This window comes from Suricata suricatta, chromosome 13, assembly GCF_006229205.1.
Source record: "Suricata suricatta isolate VVHF042 chromosome 13, meerkat_22Aug2017_6uvM2_HiC, whole genome shotgun sequence".
NCBI classification, from domain to species: domain Eukaryota; kingdom Metazoa; phylum Chordata; class Mammalia; order Carnivora; family Herpestidae; genus Suricata; species Suricata suricatta.
This window is the reverse complement of record NC_043712.1, coordinates 16,999,567-17,024,959: the sequence shown is the minus strand read 5'-3', so window position 1 is coordinate 17,024,959 and position 25,393 is coordinate 16,999,567. Positions and strand designations below refer to the sequence as shown.

At 48.3% G+C, this 25,393-nt stretch overlaps 1 protein-coding gene across 3 annotated transcripts in view; it reads right to left on the bottom strand.

Annotated features, from left to right (window-relative positions):
* ASTN2 (astrotactin 2) overlaps positions 1-25,393 on the bottom strand; it is an 861,939-nt gene that overhangs the window by 234,274 nt on the left and 602,272 nt on the right. For all 3 annotated transcript variants that reach the window (XM_029919897.1, XM_029919896.1, XM_029919898.1), the window contains 3 exons: positions 7,997-8,121; positions 3,477-3,581; positions 273-452 (listed from right to left, as the gene is read on the bottom strand). In XM_029919897.1, the coding sequence (XP_029775757.1) occupies positions 273-452; positions 3,477-3,581; positions 7,997-8,121 (410 nt within the window). The remainder of the gene's footprint in view (positions 1-272; positions 453-3,476; positions 3,582-7,996; positions 8,122-25,393) is intronic.

Sequence of the window (25,393 nt, the reverse complement as noted above, 5' to 3'; positions counted from 1 at the left end):
GGGAACGAGGAGCCTGCAGTAGAAGACCAGAGTTCTGGGGTACAGACCACCACCACCACCTTGCAGCCTCAGAAAATGCCTGGACTGGAAGAACCCTGAGATACCATCATACGGCCCCTCATACCATCCGTGGTGCAACTGGAGCCCAGAGAGGGGCAGGGATTGCCTAAGGGCACACAGTTTGCACAAGGCAGAGCCAGGATTTGGCTCATAGTTGCCTTACCTCCACACTCCACCTGGCAGCCAACTTCAGCAAGCACCTGCAGGCTTACCTTTCTGATACTGGAGCCACAGCTGCTGCTGCACCTTCTTGCTGGGGAAGTGGATGATGCAGGTGAGCTCGGAGCCATAGAGGGCCTCCGCGATATAGTGGGAGCCATAGTGCTGGATGAAGGACAGCAGCTCCTCCCGACTGCTCTCCCTGGTCAGGATCTTGAGGACGTTGGTGAAGCCTGGACAGAGGAGAAGCAGGGGGAGGTGGTCAGATCTGGGAGGATGGCGGCCGGCAAACTGTAAGTGGGTTTGTGGCAGGAGGCTCTTTCCAGCCTGGATTTGGTGCCTTATCCCTCACCATGTCAGCCTTCTGGCTGCACTGGTCTGAACATACCCAACAACTGCCCCCTCCCTCACACGGCAAAGGTGGCTCTCTCTGGTGGACACACACCCGAGAGGGAACCAGCAGCAGAGGAGGGCCAAAAGCCTGGTGACCTAGATCAGGGGACCTGAAAGTCATGACCAGGAAATCACAGTTGATGTCTGTGCTGAGCAACAAATGTACACCAAGCACGCTGCTCACTGTTTGGCCCACTTTGTCCAATTTAGTTTAGGCCCCAACATTGCAACCCCCACTGTGTACGTGAGCGAGTCAAAGCTCAGACTATAAATGATTTCCCTGGTCCTCCAGCTAAAGGAGTTAGGATTCCCACCCCCTCTGCTCTCACTCCAAAGCATTCGCACTTTCCACTGCACCCAACCACCCAGGGCTTGAACGCTCCACGGCTGGAGCCTCAGGGCCGCACTAGCGGAGGCTCAGCAAATAACGCTGTGTGCTAAGATCTGATCCCTGGCTGAGCTTCCTGGAACACTATTTACCCATCTGCCTCTGACCTTGCCTTCCTAAAACAGTGGTATGTTCTTTCTCCTGACATGGCCAGGGGCTTCCTTGCTGCCTTACTGTCCTTAGTCCTGTGAGGACCAAAGTCCTCAGGGTCTAGCTTGGGGTCTGCACAGCAATCATTCAGCAACTGCTCTTTCCCACCTCTCTCCTTCCCCCAACAGGCAGGCCACCAAGCTGTTCTTCCCAGAGGCTTCAGTCCTGCCTGGGCTCCTTCCTGCTACTAGAGGACCAGTCCAGTGACCTTACCTGGTATTCCAGGCCTCCAAGGGCATCCGGCACGAGTCACCTACATCAGGCTTCACACCCAGCCTTCTGATTTCTCCTAACTGTGACCTGAGACCTCCACCCTCCGTTCTCCATGTACCTCCCCCTACACATCCACATCCACGCCACCACTCACCTGAAACGGCCTCCCCACTTCCTCCCTCTGTCCTAGCCATGCAAGGAGGCTCTGGAGAGTCACCCCCACCCTCCCAAGAAACTGTCCACACAATCCTGGCCGGCGGTACCTATACTCTGCACCCTCGGCGGGCACCACCTTGAAAGCAGAAGCTAGTCCAGTTGTCTCTGATTCTGTACTTGGTCCTTCCCCACCCCCACCCCACCCTGGTACTGGGCACAGGTCCTGGGACATGGCGGAAATGCCAAGCACCGTTCATACAAGAGCAACGGATTCTGTGCCACATCAACGCGCAATGGAAAAGAGCAAGCCCGTCTCCAACGTTAAAAATGCACTGCAGTTTGCCAACATTTGATTTACAAGGGGGTTCTCAGGAGCATCATTATTGATTAATTAAGGCTGATACACCTTTGTAGTTCTAACACAAACATCACAGTCTCATTCACAAGTGCGGTGCAAGGGTGTGGGTGGTAGGGAAAACAGAACCATGCCTCAAAAGAATGGGTGTTTGATTAGGACAACCCCTCTCCATCAATCTGTTAACTCATACAACTGGGTAATTAATGCAGAAGTGTTAATGATGAGATCCTTTCTCTTAAATAATAAATAACAACGCCATGGAGATGACCTGTGGCTCTTTATCTAGGCGGAGGAAACTGCAATCAAATCCCTGCCCTGCTCCTGTTTGGCTGCCACTTACTAGCTGTGTGACCTTGGGCAAGTTACTTAACCTTTCTGACCCTCGCTTTCCTTATCTAGGAAAAAATGGGATAAATAATGCCTTCCTGGCAAAACAGACCGGAGTCCTAAGATAAAAACATTAAGAAGTACTTAGCCAACGGCAGCAATAATCACTATTTGGACTTCCCAGATGGGAAAGTCCCCTGACTCATAGACTAAGAGAGTTCCGTGTTGCTCATGAACAAAGTGATACTCAAAAAGAGAAGATAAGAAAAAGTCTGGCAGTTAGGAGGCAACACAAGGAAAATCACTCCATGGCAGTGTTCTGAGTAAGAGCCTAGGTAGAAAACCCTGTCTTTCTAGAGTCTTTCATTCCCTCTGAATTGTCCAGATCTCCTTTTTTTAAAAAATTAATTCCTTTATCAAACAAGAATGCCAACAGTGTGTTGATTCTCTGTGAGTTACAGAGAACACAATAGAAGATACAGGAAAGAAAAGGGTCTACACCCTACCCATGGTTCTTGGGCCAGGGGAGAAGACAGACAGGATGCAGATATGCATCTAGCACTTGCTAGCACTTGAATACAGGGGTTGCTCACCAGGAGTATCTGGAGTTACTCTGAGGGGAACAGAGAATGCAGGAGGGATCTCACGATATTACACGAAGTGTTCCCTGGGCCAGGAGATTCAGGCAGAGGGAACAGCATGTGCAAGGGCACAGAGGCATGAAAGAACATGGCACATTTTGAGAACTACACGTTGTGCCTCATGAGCTGACACACAGGGTCTGTGCAGGCAAAGCAAGGGCAAGATATGTGCACATGTGTTGGAGGGACATGTGTCATCCTGCTGTCATTCCTGTGGACAGGAACGGGAATCAGCCAGGAGAGACCAGAGGAACCAGTGCCCCAGAAGAATTTATAATCCACAAGCCTGACGTACACAGAACATAAATGTGACTTCGATGGTCATTTACCCCCTTCTCCTATTCACCCTTCCCCATGTTGCTACATTACCCCTTCCTCCAGGAAGCCTCTCAGGCTGCTCAGAACAGACAGCTCCCTCCTCTGGGGCACGGCTGCCCCACTATTGCATTGAACTGACTGAAACATAAGAGTCTCACTGTCTGTCCGCTTGTCTGTCCACCCTTGCTGTGAGCTCCTTCATGGCAGGGAGGGCATGGCCTCACTCCTTCAGCATCTCCAGGGCCAGCCCAGGGCGTGGGCACACGGGCTGAACTGCACCCAGGCCCCTGGCTGCCCAGGTGGTGGGCCTCACCTGCCGAGAGAGTGATGGTACTCAGCTTCACGCGGTACAGGTTGCTTCGGACCCGCCACTGCTGCACCATCGGGTAACCCATGGCCTCGTCATACCTGATGTCTCCTGGGGGAAAGAACAAGGTCACGGGAGGTCAGCATTTAGAGACTACTCACCAAAACACCCACCCCTCAGCCCAGGGCTCTGTGTAACAGCCACGTCTAAATAGGCAGACTCTCAGCTTTGACGTGCGGGCTCTCGTTGGGACCAGCAGCTTTCTCTGGACCTGCCTCCAGGCCTCCGACCTCAACCCCTATCCTGCCTTTTCTCCACCCAACAATTTATAAGCAAGCAAATGCAGACTTATGATTCCACGTAACCCTGCCGGCGACTTGCTGTGGGACATTCGACAGCTCAGTGCCTCAGTTTCCCCACAGCTACTATGGCCATCTGTGCTGACCTTACTTGACAGAGGCCTGGGGAGACTCTGAGATAACAGAAGTGGAAGTCCTGTGGGGAGCTGGCAATGCTGCCTGTGCAGGCGCGGGGTCTGCAAACCACAGCCCGTCTTCCGCACGTCGCCCATGGCTGTCTTCACAGGACGGCAGCTGTCCTGACAGGTGCCACAGGGCTGCCTGCAGAGCCCCACACATTCACTGTCTGGCCCCTTGTGCTGACTGAGCCCTATTTGGACCACTGTTTTCTAACATGGAAGCATGGGGTGTGCACAGGTATCACATAAGACACACATGCACATTCGTAAAGGCTCACATTTCAAGTAAGACTGAGCTAAACAATGATAAGCGAGACTTAAAAAAGAATCTGTATAATTGTTGGGGCACCTGGATGGTTCAGTCAGTTAAGTGACCAACTTTGGCTCAGGTCATGATCTCGCGGTTCGTGAGTTCGAGCCCCACGTTGGGGTCTGTGCTGATAGATCAAAGCCTGGAGCCTGCTTCGGATTCTGTGTCCCCTTCTCTCTCTCTGCCCTCCCTCCCTCACACTTTTTCTCTTTCTAAAAAATACATGTTAAAAAAAATTTTAAACCTGTGTAATTTCTCGGCACCTTGACTAGATTGATATGCATTCTCCCATTTAAGTGCTGACCCTTAATATCACTCTGCCTGACTCTGCTTAGCTTCTGAGATCAGATGAGATAGGGTGCATTCAGAGTGGTTTGGCCAAAGACAAGATAGATATGCATCCTAAAGCTCTAGGAAGGGGGTAGCACAGGTGCTGTTCTACTGAAGGTAGCATTTGGCACACCTTTTTGACCAAGGAATCCCATTTTCATTGAGGGTTCACTGAAACTCCTGTCCCATAGAATGCATTTTGGGAAACACAGGTATAGACAAAAGAATAAACAAAGACAAAACCAGCACAGGTGTTATAAGCAAATAGTTATCTCTGGGTGCTGAGTATATAAAAGAATTTATATTCATTTGCATTTTCTAAGTTTTCTGCTCTCACCACTAAAAACTCTCTTTTTTTTTATCATCAGGAAAAAAATACATGAAAAAGAAATGCTAGTCACATCAGCAGTTAATACTATTGTTGTTATGTATCCTCCGCAAATGCCAGGCACATTTTCCCGTCCTTTTCCCTTGTCCCCTGGTGAGGAGGCACTTAAAGAGACATCTGATACCAAGATTAAAATGAGAATCTCATTGGAACAAATGATTTCTTCCTGGACATTACTGCAGTATTAAAGTTGTCCATTACTGTCAACTTTTTTTTTTCCCCTCCTTAGCCTTTTCAGGAATCACATCATTTTTTTTTCCCTGAAGCTTTCATTTTAAAGTAAAATATTCATGATCTCCAAATATATGTCTACTGGAGCGGGCTTGTTTTGTTATAAATATGTCCTCTCTGTTTATCTGCTCTGCTGATCCTGTCCTTGCTCTGGAGAGGCTGGGAAGAGAAGGAGAATGACTGGGGGAGGAAGGGGAGGCTGTGTTTTGAGTCAGGCAGGAGGAAACAGTCTACACAGGGAGACTGGACACCTGCAGCCGGTGGCCTCTGCCTCATCTGTCTGTGCTCGTCCAGATTCAGAACAGGCCTGGACTGGGGACTAGCAACTGGGGCCCATGTTCAAGACAGGGAGGCAAAGCATTTGAATGCAGGCTGTGGGTGCAGTCCATTCGTTGGGTGACATGGTGTCCGAAAGAAAAAAAATGCCCCCTCTTTTGATTATCGAGAAACTTATAAAGCCATCATCTTTGCCTCCCCCGTGAATGGTTATTATCACTCCGCCCTTCACCTCCCTTCATCCCTGGTCCTTCCTGGGTCCAGCCTAGAATATAAGCTCCTCCAGTGGAATGTTAGCTTCTTGAGGTCAAGGCCATGGTGTTTATTTCTGTTTTAATGTTTGTTTGTTTACTTAGAGAGAGCAAGCTGGGGAGGGGCAGAGAGAGAGGAGACAAAGAATCCCAAGGAGGCTCCGCACTGTCAGTCCAGAGCCCGATACAGGGCTCCAGCTCACAAACCTGGAGATCATGACCTGACCCAAAACAAGAGTCAGATGCTGAACCCACTGAGCTACCCAGGTGCCCCAAGGCCATAGTCTTTATTATCTGCACTCCTGAAGAGCCAAGAACAGAGCCTGGCCCATTACAGGTTTTCAACAATCAGCCTATCCCTGGTCCTTACTCACCCTTGACCTCCAGTTTTATCAGATTCTTTTCTAGATCCCACCCCCCCAACACTGGGGTAACTAAAAGATGGGCTTTTTCCTGGTAATTATATTTTTTAACTCTAAAAATGTAACAGTTCCCTTATTAGGATGCCTTCAAAGATCCTTATGTCAAAACAAAAAATCCTAACAATTTGCACCACTAAAACAGAACCACAGCGCACCGAACATTTTACACCTACAATCTCCAGTTCTCACCATGGTGCCGAGGAAGAACTGAAGTTCAGAGAGAGAAAATGCCCAAGGACGCATAGACCAATGACAGATCCAGGCCTTTTCTGTTAAAGCACAGTCCCTCCCATGGACAATGTCTGCTTTAAGGGGTGGTGATCGCCCTGTGACTCTGGGTATCCAAGAGGGGCCGTTACTCAGTGGGGATGTTACAGACCTGATTTCTTCATTGGTAAGGAGGATTCGACAAGATGCCCCTCACAGTCCCTGTCAGCTCTGAAATCCTATGATCTTATGAAAATCTAAAATTAAGGAAGGCACAGCAGTTTTTAGACAGATTTTACAAAGCAGTTTTCTGTCTGTGATCTCATTTGATCTACATCTGGGTTCTTTTTGAAGTAGGACAGGTCAGGAAGGTGAAGTAGGATAGTGGATATAGCATCAGCTTTGGAGTCAAGACCCACTGGGCTTACATCCTGACTCGACTATGGACTAGTCATGTGGCCTTGGACTCGTTAAGTGATATCTTTCATCAGCTTACAAAGGGGACAATGGCCCTTGCAGGGCTACACGGATGAAGACATGTACAGTGTACGGCCCCAGCACATGTGACTGGGGTCCTCTGTCCTGTCCGTGCCATTTTACTGAAAAGGCTCGTGGACCTTGCAGGGCTTGCATGTGGGAGAGGGGGCTAGGAGCCTAAGTTGGCCACATTGCAGGGTCTTCCTTGGGGGACAATTTCCCTCTCAGTGAGGCGGTACAATTGTGTGAGGATGACCACTCTCCGTGGGGAGCGGTTGAGATCCCCAACTACTGTATCACAAAAGCAGAACCAGGGCCCCTACATCTTAGGAAAGTCCCTCCAAAAAGGGTAGGGGAGGACCTGGGGGAAGATGGGGGGGCAGAAGGGCATCCTGGGTGAGACAGAAGATATAGAGCCTCAGGAGAGACTGTGGAAGACCGAGGGGTGGGGGGTGGGGAGCTGCAGAGTCAAGTGAAAAGGACAGAAGACCTGGGGCCATGGCACCTGGTTCTCATCCTGGCGGGCATGCTGTGTGACCTTGGGCTGGTTCCATCACCTCTCTGAGTCTAGGTTCTTCATCTATATAATGGGGAAAATAATACCCATCCCACAGGATGGCTCAGCGCCCACATTCAAAATCAAGCTGTGTAACAAATGCTTTCAAGTGAGGAAGGCTCCTGGTAGAGAGGTCCAGTGGTTTCACTTTAGAACGATTTAAAAATAAACCTAGTGAAATAAGCTAGACGCAGAAAGACAAACACTGCATGATCTCACTTTTATGTAGAATCTAAAAAAGCCAAACTCATAAAAGCAGAGAGTCGAATGGTTGAGGGTTAGGGGGAAATGGGGAGACATTGGCTGAAGGGTACAAAGGATGAATAAATTCTGCAGCTCTAATGCGCGGTGACTAGACTTAACATACCTGAAATTGGCGGAGAGTAAATCTGGCCCAGCTCAGAGTCTGGAGTCTCAGGGAATCCCTCTAGCTCTGCACAGCCCACAGCAGGACCTCCCCTCTACAAGTGGCAGGTCCCTTTTGCACTCTGTCCCTCAGGAAGGAGGAGGCCCGTCTTGGATGTGCTGAGGACAGACAGGCACCCAGAGATCGGATGGGCGGTCAGGGCGGCAGGGAGGGGTCCAGCGTGTGTGGCTTACCCGTGAGCAGCTGGAGGTCCGGGAGGGGCTCGGAGAGGACCCCCCGACACTGCTCCTCCACCGGCAGTGGGATCACCAACAGCCCATCGGCCAGCTGAGGGAAGTCCTTGATGAAGTTGTTCTCCCTGTGGAGAGGAGCAGAGAGACCCCCGGGATGAGAACGTGGAGGCTCCCGGGGGCTGCAGCGTAGGCGGGTCGGGCGCTTGTCCTCAGAACAGACAGACTCCTGAGTGGGCACGTGTCCTCTGGCTCCCCGAGTCCCCGGCTCAGAGCACATGGTGCTCATCACAGGCTCTAGACCCCGGCAGGCTAGGGCTCGAATCCTGGCCTGCCATCCACTAGATGTGCGGTCTTGGGGAAGCTACTGTTCCACTCAGAACCTCAGTTTCCTGGCTATCAAGTGAGATCTCAGGGTAGTTGTAAACACTTAATGGGATAAAGCTGCCAATTGCTTAAGACATCGTCTGATGCTCTACAAACTGTGTACTTGGCTGCTGAACACCCGCTTGCATAAGCGATGACAGTGGCGGGCCAGAATGTGAGGGAGCTGAGAACAGCTTGGAGTGCTTGGAGGAACAGGGGCAGGGCTGAGCTGGAGAAAGGGAGGCTGCAAAGAATGGGTGTGAGTGTGCTAACGTGAAAGTGGTCCTAAGGCATCTTTTGGATCACTCGCCTCCTTTTACAGATGGGGAAACTGAGGCCTAGAGAAGGGGAGCAACTTGCTTCCAGATACCCCTTCCCCACTCCACTGCCCACTAATTTGCCCAGGCTCTTGGTCTGTCTCCTGCCCTGATGACATCATGTCCCCCTCTTCCTTCCCTGTAGGGCCATTGCAGGAAACAGAAGACAGACCATGGGGTAGACATGGGGGACTGAACCCTGAACCCTTTAGGGCAGGTCGGGTACTAACAGTGCATTCCATGGGGCAGGCTTCAATCTTTCACGCAACAGCCCTGCCTCTAGCTAGAACAGCCTGCCCAGCCAGGTGGTGAGCTTCCTGTTCCTGAGAGTGTGCAAGCAGGGAATCTGACAGCCACTTGGCACAGACAGTATTAAAATCTGACATTTGAGGTCCCTTTATGTTCAAAAAAGCTCAGAATTTGAGACACAAATCACAATCTGGAGAGGAGGAGGAGGAGGGGGAGGAGGAGAAAGGGAGGAGGATGTTTATCACTTCACTGTGCCCCCTGGAAAGAGCAACTTTGAAATGAAAATCAGGAAGAGGAAAACAAAAATAGGGAACGCTAAAGCAATGCCTTTGAAGCCTGGATCTCTCAGGCAGTTCAGAAGCAGCTGTACAAATGTGGGGGCAGGGCTGGGTCACTTCCTGTGTCTACCCCATGTCCTCGCTGGACCCTCACCCTAGGCACCTGTGAAGACCCCCATCAATTCATTCATGTAGTGAACACCTCCCCTGTATCCTGACCCCGGAGGAATCCAGGGTAAGAGACGTTACCCCCAATGCCAATATCATAAGCATCATCTGTATCTTCATCATCTTCATCTCTTACAATGTCTCCAATCCTTAGAATTTGCTAAGTGCTTTACATACATTTTATCACTTAATCTTCACAGCAACCCCACAAGATAGTTACCATTGTATTCTTTTCGCAGATGATAAAAAACGTGGTGCAAGAGTTAAGAGGTGGTGAGTGCTGGGATTTGAACCCAGGAAAGTAGGCAGCTGGGCCTGGGAGGGTCTGCTGAGTGCATGTGTGCATGATAATGAGCTTCTAGGTCTACACAGGGTACACTGAGGCATGCTATTTTGTGTGCCTGTGTGGGTGTGCCCCTGTCTGTCTTGGGAACTATACTTGTTTAAGTCTATTCGTGTGCCCATGACCATGGCTTCTGCCGAGGTGTTTGTGGTTGGTGTAGAATCTGGTTGCAGGCCTGGGTTTGTGGAACAGCAATGTGAATAGAAAACGAGAATTCTGTTAACACTCACTGGGGTCTGAGGGCCTAAGTTTCCTTTTATCTCCCTGGTGAGGTGGCCTGTGGGGACACAGATCTTTCTACAAAGATATGGCTGGGTCTGCTGAGCTCACACTCTGGGTGGAGCCCTGAGCTGAGTCTAGGTATTCAGAGAGATTGGCTTCTCCCCTGGTTCTCTAGATCTTCCCTGCCTAGCGGGGAAGACAACAAATGAGCCATGCAGACCAGTCAGCGGGGCCCAGCGATCAGGAATTCTAGGTGGGCTGGATGCTTCTGGGACCCTTTCCCATGAGACCCAAGCGCTTGTTTCAAGCGTAGGTGAGGGCACCAGGGAGAAGATGCCAATGGCTCTTAAGTCTGGGCTCCGGCTCTGCCCACACCACACTGTAGCCGCTCAACCTGGAGCAAACCACTCAAATTTCAGATTTCCCACCTGTAACATGAGGGTCGGAAAAACTGTTTAGCCTTCCTTAAAGAAACAGCAACAATGACATTAAGAATAAGGCACTATTCTAGGTACTGTACATTTGCACCCTGTGAAGTCGGTGTGGCTAAGAGCCTCACTTTAGAGGTTGAACAGATGAAGGACAACACAGTTGGAGATCTCAGGTGGTCCGGCCCCAAAGCTCCCAGTCCTCACCACTGCTCAGGTGCAGGGGGTGGTCAAAGCCGGAAGAGCAGAAGCGCCCATGGGTGCACTGAGCCCAGACAGGCAGCAGCTGAGAGGCGTGTGCTGCTCATCACAACTTGACCACACCGGGTGCTCTGGTCTCCACGTGACCTCCCTGATCGTTGCTGCATCGCCATGAGCTAGGCACTCACTCGGCCAATGGGGAGGTGCAGGCTCTGAGGCATGCAGCACCTTCTAAAACTTACACAGAGTGCATGTGAGAAGAGGGATCTGAAAGCAAGCTTATATTTTTTCACTGTACCTCTAGGGTCTCCTTCTTCTCTGCCATTGCTATTAGAGACAGTGCCACCTTCTTCACCCCACATTCCTCTGCCTTCTGCATACTGAAAGGCAGGCACGGTGGGCAACCCCAGGATGGCAGGGGGGAGGGAGGCTGGCTTATGATGCTCTGTGATCCTGGAGGAAGGTTTCCTCCCGAAGCTTTGGGAAAGCAGGGAGGATCTGGAGGAAGCACATGAGCAAGAAGGAGAAGATGCAGGGGTGGGAGGTCACAGGGCAGTGTGAAGGCTGGGAGGGAAGGAGGCAGGGGCAAAGCAGGGGATGCCAAGAGCAAGGTCTCTCCCTCCGGAAGGGGCCGCTTTGCTGCCACCGCCTGGGGATGGCCACAGTCCTACAGGGCCGTTGCCAGCAGAGGGCGCCCAGGGCCTTCGCATCTGATGGGCTCTCTTGGGAGGTTAAAAAAACTTCTATGGGAAGAGGATGTGGCAGCAAAGTTCCCCTGGGCCCCAGGAACCTCAGATGGAACCCAGACACCAGCTTCAGAATCCACCCACCTGTGAAAGGGACACGAGGGACCGGCGGGGCGCTGGTTAACTTCAGTTGGGAGAAAGTAAATTCTGATTCTCAGTTTCTGTGTATGTGTATGTAGAAAAAAAAAAAAAACAAGGCAACTAATCCCAGTGATAGGAAGACGGGAAGAAGAATGAGCAATATTTACCAATCCTATTTGCGGATCAACAGCTATGCCCTAAATAGTGTGTGTGTGCATATGTGTGTGTGTGTGTGTGTGTGTGTGTTTCACCGCATGAGATCTTTACGAAACAACTTTTAGTCCCATCTTGTAAATAAAGAGATGGGCACTGAGGAAGGTTAAGGAAGCTGACAGCAGGTCCACAGTGAGGAAGCTGGCAGGGGCCAAGACCACTTGCAGCCAACAGGAGGCCCCCAACTTAGTACCTCGCACTCGGTAAACACCTGCCCAATGGATCAATCCAAAGCCCATGCTCTTGATCCCTGGGACAACCTGAGGCCCGTCAGTTCTGCCATTTACCGCCAGAGAGGGTGCGCTCTCATGCCATGGATGCGTCTGTGTGCATGCGCCTGTGTGTGTATATGAGTGGATGTGCTATTTCAAACTGTGACAGGGCCACGGTTTCTTTAGACAAACATCTCCCCCAAAATATCCATGAAAAGAGTTCAATTTCAGTTGCTATTATACTAAGTGATAAGCTTTTTTTGAGAGAAAGAGGAAAAAAAGTGCTGAAGGGGCAAAGAAAGCGGGAGAGAGAAAATCTCAATGAGACTCTGCACTGATAGTGCGAGGCTCAAACTCACAAACCATGAGATCATGACCTGAGCAGAAACCAAGAGTCGGTTGCTTCACTGACTATGCTACCTGGGCACCTCTGAAAAGGACTAATCAACTTTTAAAAATAGCCTATACCGGGCTCTAGGCACTCGAGAGGGCTCTGGGCTACGACATCACATTTATTCCACATTTACTAGGGGCTCTCAGGTTGCAGGGACTGCTCTGCACACCAGGGGCCCCTCAGTGGACAGGGAGGTGCCTCCACTCATGAGGACCAAAAGAGAATGCAAGCCATGAAGGAAAGTCTGAAAGGTCTCCGAAATCTAGCCTCTGCCTCCTCCGCCTGCCTCATGTTTTGACCCCTGTCCCTGGTCCACTGTCCTCCAGCAGCACTGACTGCCCTTAAGTTACTCTTACAGGGCATACTCACTTCCAACCAAGGGCCCACTGGGGGTTTGCCTTCTCTCTGGAAAGCTCTGCTTCCTGGCCCATTCACCTGGCCATCGCCTGCTTATCATTCAGACTTCACAGTACTGCCCAGGACAGTTCCCCGTTATGTTCTCCCATAGTATCTGGCTCTTTCCTTCCATGTGCAAACTGCATACACGGTGTGTACTCCGTGAACACTGGATCTAAGGAATATGGGGAAATAAGTCTAAAATTCCAGCCTGTCCCCCTGGAGCTTCAAACCCTACTTTCTTCCTCTTCCTAACTGCACAGGCACCTTGGTTCCCCTGGAGGAGCTCAGACAGGAGCCAGGGGCTCCGGCTCCGCTGAGCTGCTGGGGACCGGATGGGCAAAGGCGATCTCTCTGAGCAAGGGTTGGTCAGACCCTGCACTCTGGATGAACACATGTGTACCTGTGTGGAGAGGCAGGGGATGGGGTGGGGTGAAGGATGCCAACAGGAGGCAAGAGGCTCTGTTAAAAAACCTTCTCTTCCATGTAGTCATCCTGATTTTCCCCAGATGGAAAAAAACCTTCCTATCACTTTCCCCTCATACATTTTGTTCATGAATTGATCCCAGAAGTGGCCTGGGGGGTTGGGGGTGGAAAAGGCAAGCGCACGGATCCAAACACTGGCTGTGTGACCTTGGGCAGGTCACTTTCATTTTATGAGAACTTGAAACAGTGCCTACTCCTAGCAGAAGCCCCGGAAGCATCTGTTCAGTTGTATGCAGAGGTGAGAGGCAGGCCTCTTCCCCCACCATGGCACCTGCACGGGACCTCTAAGTGACTCAGCTAGAGAGCATTTCTGTGGAGGCTGCACCTTGTCTAGCTTCCCTGCCATCAGCCATGCTGACAAGAACAGCAAGCAGGGGAGCCTGGGCTCCTCTGCCACCCTCCCCACCCTACCTGAGGTCTTCCCTCCCTCCTGCCCCAATTTAAGAATATGCGTGAGTGTTTGGGATACATTAATACACAGCCACCAGCACGCAAGAGCCTATCACCCCTCAGTTCTGGGGAAATTAGCATTTAAATTGAGGCATTTCAGGGAAGTAAATCATCCCAGAGCCACAGCCAGCACTGTCTGCAGCTCTTAGTGGAGGGAAGGTGAGGAGCGGTGGCCTGCAAGCTGTTGAGTCTGCAAGGAGGGGTTCACTGATCCTGGCTCTCCCCAGGCTGCCCAGGGCCTCTGGAAAGGGTGGCAGTCAACCCCCAGCACCACTGAGGACCTCTTACCTGGTTTAGACCATGCTGCATCCCTCACCTACAGCTAAACTGAGCCTTTCTGCCAAGTGAGAGCAGAATCTTTGGCTGAGATATGCTTTCCTGTGTGATCACCAAGCTGGGACACCTGCTCTCATCCTGGCTCTGTCCCTGTCTGACTGGGGGTCTGAGGAAGCCAGTCCCCACCTCTCAGACAAAGAGGGGTGAGCAGCTGGTAAAAATACTTGGGTTTCTCTGATGTCTAGATTCAGAGGTGTTGGGTATGATTCGACAGCCATTCTATAGGTGTTGGGGTCACAGGGACTGGTCGTGTTTCAACTGATGCTGACATCTGTCCACACCTACCCTCAAACCCTGCTTTTCTTGGGGAGCAGTCAGAAACTTTGTTCTGTGATCTACTTCTTAATGATCGGCCTTTGTTTTCATTCTCTGCTCAAGTGCTAGGCTTAGTCATTCTTATGTTCAACCTTTCATTCATTCAACCATTCATTCATTCATTCAACCATTCATTCATTCATTCACTTGAATATTCAGTGAGTTTTCATTATTACATACCTGGCTGTGGAAATACAATGACAAAATAGACATTCCCTGTCCTCAAGCTCCCACTTCCTAGTACAAGATGCCTGTGTAAAATGCTTCTAGAGAATTGTGCAAGTGTGTGCAAGGTGAATAATGGTTTTGAAGAGGTTCAAGTGAAGACCTTTTCATTCCCCATAAATCATATTTGTCCATGGCACCCCACCTGCTCAATCAAAAGCATCCATCCCTTAGGTACAAGGGCAGATAGCATCTAGAGAAGAAAGGGGGTCATGGCTCAGCTTTGCATCTCAAAGATGACTTTGTAGTGTCTTGAGCCAGATAAGAGTTTTGAAAGCCAGCCTGTGCTAAAAGTGAAGGTCCCCTTATATATCAAAGCCAGGCTTGGACGACTCAGATCATAGTGTCTTATTTTAATGTAGAGATGTGGCAGGCTATGACCTCCGGGAGTTCCCACCAGACAGGAAAAGGAAGGAGAAAATCCTTCTTTCTGTCATCAGTCCTGGGCTGGATTGCTGAGGGGAGAAGCTAGGGAGCCAGGAGCTCACACCCGAGGGTAGACAACTTCTTTCTGGCCTTCTGGAAGTGCGTATTGCCTCCCCACCACCCAGCCTCGAGCACAGTGTCTACAAATGTTTAAGATACTAATAAGAGTTTGGGGAGAGTTGTGGAGCAGGTGAGCAGGGTCACCGGGGCCTGCTGCCTCACATCAGGGGTTAGTCTGGGGAGCTGGGGAGCCCCTTTATGCAATGAGCAGTGGCAGCTCCCATAAGAAGGAGGCAGTAGGTGAGCAACGGACTGGGAGAAGTCAGCCTCCAATCCATACACCTTCAGGGCAGGCACAATGAAGCTGAGGAGCTTTCCCTATTATAACCCATAGGGCATGGAAGCAGGGATGGGGAAGGGGACCTGAGATTAGGACAAGGGGCCATCAGAGTGTGGGGACCTCGTGACTCTGGACTGTGGCAATGTATTCCAACACATATCCTTCCTCTAAAGACTACCCATAGCCAGCCATATCCTAATGGATGCCAGTCCAAGAGGGGCACCTGGGTGGCTCAGTTGGTTGAACGTCAGCTTCGGCTCAGATCATGATCTCACGGTTCATGGGTTCAAGCCCTGGGTCAGGCTCTGACAGCTAGCTGAGAGTCTGGAGCCTGTCTTCAGATTCTGTGTCTCCCTCTCTCTCTGACCCTCCCCTGTTCACACTGTCTCTCTTTCTGTCAATAATAAATAAAACTTTAAAAGAAAATCCACACAGTGACTCCAAGCAAGGATCTAGTACACCACATTTATACCAAAGTCCTTTTCCATGGGCACCCCCCCCCCATCCTGAGGCCACACAGAGGTGGGGGAGACTGTCTGTGAAGAAAAGACAAGGTTGGTTGGGGAGGTGTTCAACTTTGAACAAACTAAGTAGTTCCCCTAAAGAGGATGTTCTGTATCCTTAATTGGTAATTTGAAATAGTTTTTTTGCAATCAGTGAAATAGAAACTTGAGGAAATGATTACATAGAAAATTAAGAAGATGACAGTGTTTTGTATAACTGAGTTGTAGTGGGAAATAATGTTTGATTCATTTACTGTTACAAGAGATGGTTATAGGTTAGAGTGATAAAGTTTAAGATTCACAGAGGGGAGGTTCAGAGAGCAAAGGAGTACAGAGAAAAGCAAGGGGGAAAGGCCACCTGGAAGAGGTGAGCCTTGGCTGGTTGGGAGGGGTCAACTAGAGAAAGAGCAAAGAATGAAAATGGGGTCTGGGCAGAAAGAATAGCATGTGCAGGAGTCCAAAGCGGGGTGTGTATATGAGTGTGTGTACAAGAGAGAGAAGCTAGACACTCACATGACACATTCTGACATTCTGGAATTTGAAAGAAGACAGGATTCAAGATGTAAGAGCATTGAGTAAAAAGCAAAGATGGGCTGGAGAGGGGCCGGTAAACAGATCAGCTCTTATGAGTCTTGCAAGTGATGCTAAGAAACATGGGCTTTATTCTTTTATATATATATATATATATTTTTAGTATTCATTCTTGAGGGGAGGGGACAGAGAGAGGAGAAAGAATCAGAAGCAGCCTCCAGGCTCCACTTCCTGGGCTGTCAGCACAGAGCCCGAAGTGGGGCTCAAACTCACAAACCGTGAGATCATGACCCAAGCAGAAGTCAGCTGTTTAACCGATGGAGCCCCCAGGTACCCGAGGACTGCAGGCTTTATTCTGAGGGCAAATCGACCCCTCATGTGGTTTTCAGTGGGAGAGCCAGAGGGCAAGCTGACAAAGGAACAAGGCTGGAGGAAAGGAGGTGGTTACGGGGTTTGCAGCACCCCAGACGGGCACAGTGGGGGGCATCCTATGACAGAGCGTGGAGAAGATGCACAGCTTTGAGAGACACACGACAAGGAGGACCTGCTGTTCCCTGTCACCAGTTTGTATGTGGTGGGAGCAGAAAGAATCATGAGATGTGTCGGCAGTGCTAACTCTGGGGCCCACCTCCACTTTCGGCTAAGCACCAGAGCCCTCCAGACACCCCAGTTTTTGTGGACTGTGGCTGGAGAGCAGGCCAGTGTGTCTTGGCCCATCAGACGCTCTTGCCTTCTTCCTGCCCCCTCCTGCTGGCCGCCTATCTCAGCCCAATGCCAAGTGTGAGATTCCTAGAAAGACTGCCAGATCTCAGTAAAATCCCCAAGCCACCTCCAGAGGGAGGTTCCTAGAGTCCTAGGAGCAACTCCTCCTTGGCGGGATGCAGTTCATGACCCCTACCCTCAGGGCCCTTCCACAGGTCACGGGCACAGGGTTGCTTCACTCGCTCTGCAGTGGTCCACGCGTGTGGGGCCGTTCTTAGCTGATGCTCAGCACAATGATGAGACAGGACAGTGGCAGGGCAGAGAAGTGGCTCATATACTGGATCTTGGGTTGGCGAGACTAGAACAGGCTACCCATCCATATTTTTTATTTCCAGCCAAGAGCTGCTTCCTCTCACGTGTTCTGGAGGGTTCCTAAGAAAGGCCATGCTATCTGCCTCACCCCCTCGGACCATGGGCTACATTTGATTCTCCTGTGCAACCTCCTCTGAGCCCACCCGGGAGCCTCCCAGATAGACTTCATGCATCCTCTGCCCTAGAAGGCATCCCTGAGCCCTAGGGGCATTCTGCTTCCACAGCACTTGACTTTGGCTCTGACCACAGCCTCTGGTGAGTATATGGTTGTTCTCTGCATGCTGGTCTCCCATTCAAGGCTCTCTGCTTCTCAGTTGCAGGGACCTGTCTGGGCAATTGCCCTCTGAACCTTCCTCACATACTCACTCTGGTTCCAGGCTCTGTGCCATACGGCACATGACCGTTGTATGCTTGGGCTCAGGCCACCACTGCCTCTCCCAGGGTCTGCTGCAACAGCCTGCTAACAATGCACTCTGCGTTCAGCCTTGTCCCTCCAAGTTGCTAACCGTCCTCTGGCCAGAATGATTTTGTAAACTGACGGTCCTAACTCAGAGGTATCACAGGCCCCATGTATTAGTGTATTAGTGTTCTGTTGCTGCTGTAACCAATCTCCACCAATATAGTGGCTTAAACCAACATACACTTAGTATATTACTTTGTAGGTCAGATGTCTGACGTGGGTTTCTGGGCTTCGGGCACAGTGTCTGCACAGCTCTATGCTTTCTGGAAGCTCCAAGAGTGGGAACCACATTCCCTTGCCATTCCAGCTTTGAGAGACTGCCCACATTCCTTGGTCCCGGGCCCTCTTCCACCACAATCAAAGCTAGCCAAGGCAAGTCAAGTCCTTCTGGAATCACATCCTTCTGGCCTCCTCTGTTACCTTCCACTCCCATTTTAAGGAACCTTGGGATGACATGACACCCACCTGGAAAATCCAGGCGATAATCCCTTTTCTCCAGATCAGCAACTTAATTTCCACCTGCATCTTTAATCACCTTTTGCCATGTAAGGCAAGTTATTCACAGCATCCGGGCATTAAAAGATGGACATCTGGAGGGCATTGTTCTGCCTACTACACTCCATTTCTGCCCTCCTCCCCCCACCCCAACCAGGAGAGCTTTGCTGATGCCTCTCCCTTCACCTGGGGGTTTGATGCCTCTTTTCTGGGTTTCCACAGTACCCATCCTTCCCCTGTTCTAGCATTTTCACACCGGACTGTTGATCTCGGTCATCCACTGTCTCCCTTGCTGGACGAAGGGCACTTTAAGGCAAGGACCATGTCTTTCTTACTCCTGTACATCCAGCCTTGACAGTGGCTGAAACACATTCTAGGAGCTCAATAAGTGAGTATTCAGTGAATGAATGAAACAAAGAATGAATGCTCCTAACCGAATGGAAATGTGAGAGAGATCACCCACCCAGCTGCATTACTCGAATCTCCTCCTACCCTTTCCTCTCTATCTAGTATCAGAATGACAAGTGTCATTTTTAAGCTAATATCTATTGATTCCTTGCAATGTGCTAGCAATTATTCTAAGGGATCTGCACATATCTCGTTTTATATAGCAACCCTGGGAGGCAAGCACTCTTTTTCTATTTGTTTGTTTTAAATAAGGGAACAGAAGAACAAAGAGATTAATAAGTGCAAGGGACTAGGAAGCTAGACTTGGAATGATTCAATTCCATGTTCTTAAAAACTATGCAAAAATAGGCTAGTAATGTTTAATCTTGCCCCAAAAAGAAATGCTGAAACGTGCAAGCTGACTCACTGAAAATACCAGTGTTGGTTGAATGTACCAGATGGATGCCCACACTGGTAACAGTAACTGCTTTTTATTGAATTCGTGTCATGCGTTAGGTCCTCAGCAGGATTAATTTCTAATTTTTTTTTTTTTTGCCATAGACTGAATGCTGGTGATCCAACCCCAAATCTGTATGTTGAGACATAACCCCCAATGTGAAGGTAGTAGGAGGAAGGGCCTTTGGGAAGTGATTAGTTCATGAGGGTGTGCCCCTCATGAATGGGGTTAGTGCCCTTATAAAATAGACCCCAGAGAGCTCTGTGTCCCCTCCACCAAGTGAAGAAAGGTACCATCTAAGAACCAGGAAACAAGATTCTCAGCAGACACTGAATCTGCCACTGCCTTGATCTTGGACTTCCCAGCCTCCAGAACTTGGAGAAATAAAACATTTTGTTGGTTCCACCATGGTATTTTGTTAGAGCAGCACCAACAGACTAAGACACTTCTAACATCTTGCAGAGTCATTATTATTATGTTGATGCTGGAGGAGGAAACTGGGTCTCAGTGAGGTGGGGGTCACTTTCCTAGGCTCACACTCCGCTGGGCACCCACCTCTCCAATCGTGTTCACACGGTCTTTCTCCTGCCTTGCCCTCATGCGTATGAAGGTGTGCGTGAACACACACACACACACACACACAATGTGAAGCCTGGCTTACACACTGCACATGGCTTCCTTCTCTAAATGCAAAACCATTTCTATCAGCGGCACCAAACTCACTTAAGCATTCCAGGCATGGCTGCTTCTAACTCCTGGCCTGGTAATTGCAATCCCTGAAATTGAAAAAAATTGCAGGCTAGAGAAACATTATCTTCTCTTCAGCCCCTTCACCCTCCATCTCCGCAGCACCAGGACTCCTTGTGGTGTCCTAACCCTAGAAGCAGGCCAGATTACTGTCACTGGGGCCTCTGGAGCCCTTTCCCGAATATCCCCCCTCCATTTCTCAAGGAAAGGAATCAAAGACGCTGATACCCTTCAGAGCAGGGGTGGCCAAAGTTTGACATCACTAGACCCAGTGTCTGCATTTTTTTCTGACCCAGCACTGTTGTTATTTCTGCTTTTCAGATGCTATAATGAGATCTGAAGAGGAGAATTAGCCTTGCCAGATCCTCCAGAGAGAGATGTGGACCTGAACACAAATCTGCAGGGCCTGGGGGAAGAAGCCCCTGGTCTGAGGTGGTGCCTGAGCCTCTGAGAGAGGGTACCGCTCAGCCTAGATCCCCATCTGCAAACATGGCCCAAACTGCACACTAAGATTTACCCACTCCATCCTGGAAGGTTCTAGCTGCTATGTTATCACAGCCAAAGGCAGAAGCTGCTATCCCTGTGCCTTGAAAAACATTTCAATTGTAATTAGGATTTCATATTCCAGTGTTCAGGGCATTCTCTGTTCTCAGGGCACCATGACCCCCACACACCTCCATCCATGTCTGTCTCGAGGGTCTAGCTTAACAGCAGACACAGAATAGGTAGACTAAAGCACTTGCTGAATGAGACCCAAGTGTTGGGGACTACTGACTCTCCCTGAATCCTGGTGTGTGTGCTCACCATTCCTCATGCAACCCCAGTGCTGCTCTGGACAGGGGGCCAGTTCTGTGGAGCTGGACCAGTAAGGGTGGCCTTAAACAAATCATTTTCAGCTCTGGGGTCTTTCAAGCTCTGGGGTCATTTCTTTGACAAATACAGGTGTCCTCAAATGGCTTTGGCACAGGGGGCTAAGAAGTTCCCAAGAGGAGGAGCCCTGGTCCCACGGGCACTCTGTCTTCCTTCTCACCTCACGAGCAGTCTTGGAGCCAGACACATCTGAATTTACACCATGCTCCCAACCCCCATCCCCTTTCCTGGGCCTCTGTTGGATCATCAGAAAAATGGGAATAATCATCATCTATAGCCTTACAGGCTTGTCATAAAGACTAAAAGAGTCCATAATGTGAACCACTTAGAAGAAGGACTAAAAATACCAGGCTCTCGATAAATGGTAGCTATTGCCACTGTTGGAGCACAGTTTTATTTAACATTCCTGTCTTGATTAGGAATAAGAGAGATGCAAATTTTAGAGCTGGGATGGACCTCAAATTCTTTTCCTTTCCTCCTTTCCAGGCAGCCGACACAGCTTGCCCAAGTCACATGATAGGACTATAATGAGAACCCAGGACAGGTGGCTACTAATTTGGAGTTCTTTTCTTTCTATCATGGGATTTTTTCCCCCCTGGCTGGTGGATTTCATTTTTCCCTAACCTCATACGCTATCCCTCATATCTAGGAACATTTTTTAATGTTTGTTTATTTGAAGAAGAGAGAGAAAGAGACAGAGTGCAAATGGGGCAGGGGCAGAGAAAGAAAAGGAGATACGGAATCCGAAGCAGTCTCTAGGCTCTGAGCTGTCAGCACAGAGCCTGATGCAGGGCCCCAGCTCATGAACCATGAGATCATGACCTGAGCCAAAGTTGGATGCTCAACTGACGGAGCCCCTCTAGGAGAGTTATTAAAGCTAAAGGCAATATTACCAGCACCATATGCTGAAGTTACTATCACATTATGCACTGGAATTGTTGTGAGTGTATCTTTCCCTCCACATTGGGAGCACAGACTGACTCTGTCTTCTTTCTCCTCCACACACAACAAAGTGTTAGGTACATAGAAGAGTCTCAAAAATTCTTGTGAAACTGAATCTCCAGTAGGTTGGACTCCAAATTAAATTAAAAAGACATTTCAAAACTCCTAACTTAAAAATGCCTGGCTGGTTCAGTCAGTTAAGCTTCTGACTTCAGCTCAGGTCATGATCTCAAGAGTTTGAGTCCTGAGTCTGGCTCTGCATTGAAAATGCAATGCCTGCTTGGGCTTTTCTCTCTACCTCTCTCTGCCCCTCCCCTCCCATATAAATAAATAAACCTTAAAAAAGGAAACTACCGAACTTATAGCAAAAAATAGGAAAAATCAAACACATTTTAACTAACCACACAGCATCAATGCATTTGTAACTTCATTCCTGATAGTATTTAGAGAGAAAGGGAACCCTTTTTTCTTCCCCTCTCTTCTTCCTTCCTTCCTCCCTTCTTCTCTTGCTCTCCCTCCCCCCTCTTTCTTTTCTTTTCTCTTTTCTCTTTTCTCTTTCCTCTTTTCTCTCCTTCCTTCCTTCCTTCCTTCCTTCCTTCCTTCCTCCCTCCCTCCCTCCCTTCCTTCCTTCCTGTTATCATTTAAAACCAAGCCATCAAGTGCCCTTTAGAATCCGAGCATGTGGTCTAGAAACAGCTGGTTCTGGAGTGAATTTGTGGCAGGGGTCATATCTCTGAAAGTTTCTTCTTCCCTTTTGTCTTTCCCCTTCTCCCTGGGGCACCTTGGAAGTCTTTCCATATAGCCACCTCTAATGAGCTCTGCAAAATGAGAAACCTGCTGCAGTAGAAGAAAATCTAATAGCAATTGCTTTCTTGTTTGCTCCCTCTCCTCTTTCTCTCTCTTTTTTTATTAGTCATTAGCAATGGAGAAAGAAAACACCCAAAGGCAATAGAAAGGCAGCAATATTTGCACGTGCTTTCTGCAATAGTGAGCTAATGAGGAGCCCTGACCATCCCTCCTATCCCTTCTCTGTCAATTCTGGCATATCTGACATCAGTTCCAGTTGAATCCGGACCCCAGCTAGTGTGGACATTAGCTCGTTTACATCATAACCAAAGTGAAGTGTGGGTATTATTATAGGACAACTGGAAATGGTTTTTAGTGCTACTTAAAACTAGTGGATGTCAAGACTTAAAAAGGGCCCAGGAAAACCAAAAGACCTAATTAATGAACACAGTTTTGGGTCTTTTCAAGATTTGACACCAACATGTAATTCAATTTAGTTTCCAAGAGCCTAGGTCTAGCTTCTCCCCTGCTAGTTAGTGATCATGTTGTCACGTGGCTCAGCCTCAAGTTTTTCTATGATAGTCCCACTCACACACACTGAGAAAAGGTCTTCAACTCCACCTCTTACTGCAAGTGTGATCCTGAACAAGTCACTTAATTTCAGGAGCCTCAGTTACCTCATTTGTAGAAGGAGGATCAGAATACTACCTATTTTTATAGACTCAATTATGAGGAGAAAAAAAAGGGGGGGGGTAAGGGATAAAAACAGCCTGGTATCTATGTAACTGTGTGGCAGTTTCTATTTATTTTCTAGAAAGAAGGAGTAGGTCCAAGTCTTGCCTCTGCCTTTTGGATAAACTTGTTTCTGTCATTGGATAGACTTCAGTCTATCTGCAAATGAGGGGACTGAAGTCTATCCAGTGACAGAGGCAAGACTTAGACCTACTCCTTCTTTCTAGAAAACAAATAGTAATGTTTGTTACTGTTATTATTACTATTAATAACAAGAATGTGAAGTGGGTTTTAAAAAAAATAATATATAGTGGAAAACCCTTAAAGAATCTAAAGCAACAGCAAAAAAAAAAAAAGAAAGAAAATTCCTGAAACTAGTGAGTGATTATGGCAAAATGACAATGTACGAGGCTAATATATGAAAGCCAAATTCTTTCCTCTATAACAGTAAAGAACAATTGGAATCTAATATTAAATGTACAATACCACTTACACTGGCATCCAAAAAAGAGAGAGAGAAATACTTAGGTATAAATCTAATATGTACAAGTTCTATAAATGAGGAAATCTTCAAAACTGCTGAAAGCAATAAAAAAGCTAAGAAATGGAAAGATACTGCACGTTCATTCCAATGTTGTTAAAATGTCAGTTTGTGCCAAGTTGATCTATAGATTCAACGCAACCCTAATAGAAATCCCACTAAGCTATTCCGTAGAGAGCAACAAACTAATTCTAAAGTTTATACGGAAAGGTCTAAGACCCAAAACAGCCAACACAAAATGGAAGGAGAAACAACAAAGTCAGATAACTGGCATTATCTAACTTTAGACTTGTTATAGAGCTACAGTAATCAAGGCCGTATGGTAGTGGTGAAGTAACAGACAAATAAGTTAGGGAGCAGAATGGAGAGCCCAGAAATAGACCCACACAGATCTAGTCAACTAATCTTTGATAAAAGAGCAGAAGCAATTCAATGGAGAAAGGATCATCTTAAAAAAATTGTTCTGGAAAAATAGACATCCACATGCCAGGAAAAAGAAATCTAGACACAGGTTCTATATATTTTACAAAAGAATTGACTCCAAGTGAATCATAGACTTACATGTAATACACGAAACTTTAAAACTTCTAGAAGACAACATAAGAGAAGATCTTGGTGATCTTGGATTTGTTGACGCATTTTATATAAAATGCCAAAAGCATATCCATTAAAGAAAAAAAAGATATGTTGGGCTTTATTAAAATTAAAAACTTCTGCTCTGTGAAAGACACTGTTAAGAAAATGAGAAGACAAGGCACAGATTGGGAGAAAATATTTGCAAAACACATATCTGATGAAAGACTTGCATCCGAATTATACAGAGAACACTTAAAATTCCACAATAAGAAAACAAACAACCAGATTTAAAAAGGGGCAAAAGAGCCGAGCAGACGTAGCACCAAAGAAGATATACAGATAGCAAAGAAGCATATGAATGCATGCACAACACATGTCTTTCTGTAATTGCAAATTAAACAACAATGAGATACCACTACATATCTATTGGAATGGATAACATCTAAAGCACTAACAACACCAAATGCTGGTGAGGATGTGGACCAGAAGGAAGAGTTCAGTGCAGGTGGGAATGCAAAATGGTACTGCCACTTTGGCAGGTAGTCTGGTAGTTTCCGGCAAAGCTCAAAATACCCTTATCACACAATTCAGCCACTGGGCTCCTTGATACTTAACCCGAGTGAATGGAAAACATGTCCAAGCAAAACCCCGCACATGAATGTTCACAGTGACTTTACTCATGCTTGCCAAAACTTGGAAGCAACCGTGTTATCCTTCAGTAAGTGATTAAAGAAATTGTGGTGCCTCCATAAAAGTGATAGTTTGTACCAACAGCAATAAATGAGCTACAAGCCATGCAAAGGCATAGAAGAACGTTAAATGCATTCTGCCCCATGAAAGGGGAGAGTCTCAAAGGACCACAGACTGAATGATTTCAACTCTATCACATTCTGTTAAAGGTAGAGCTCCAAAGCCAGTGAAGAACGCAGTGGCTCCCAGGAGTTTGGGGAGAGAGACAAAGGCATGAGGTGGCGGCACAGGGGTTCTGTAGGACAGTGAAACTGTTATCACCCTGGACTGGTGGATATGTGACGTCATGCAAAACCCATAGAATGTACAACACAAAGTATACTATGGACTGTAGTTAATAATATCGTATCACTAGTG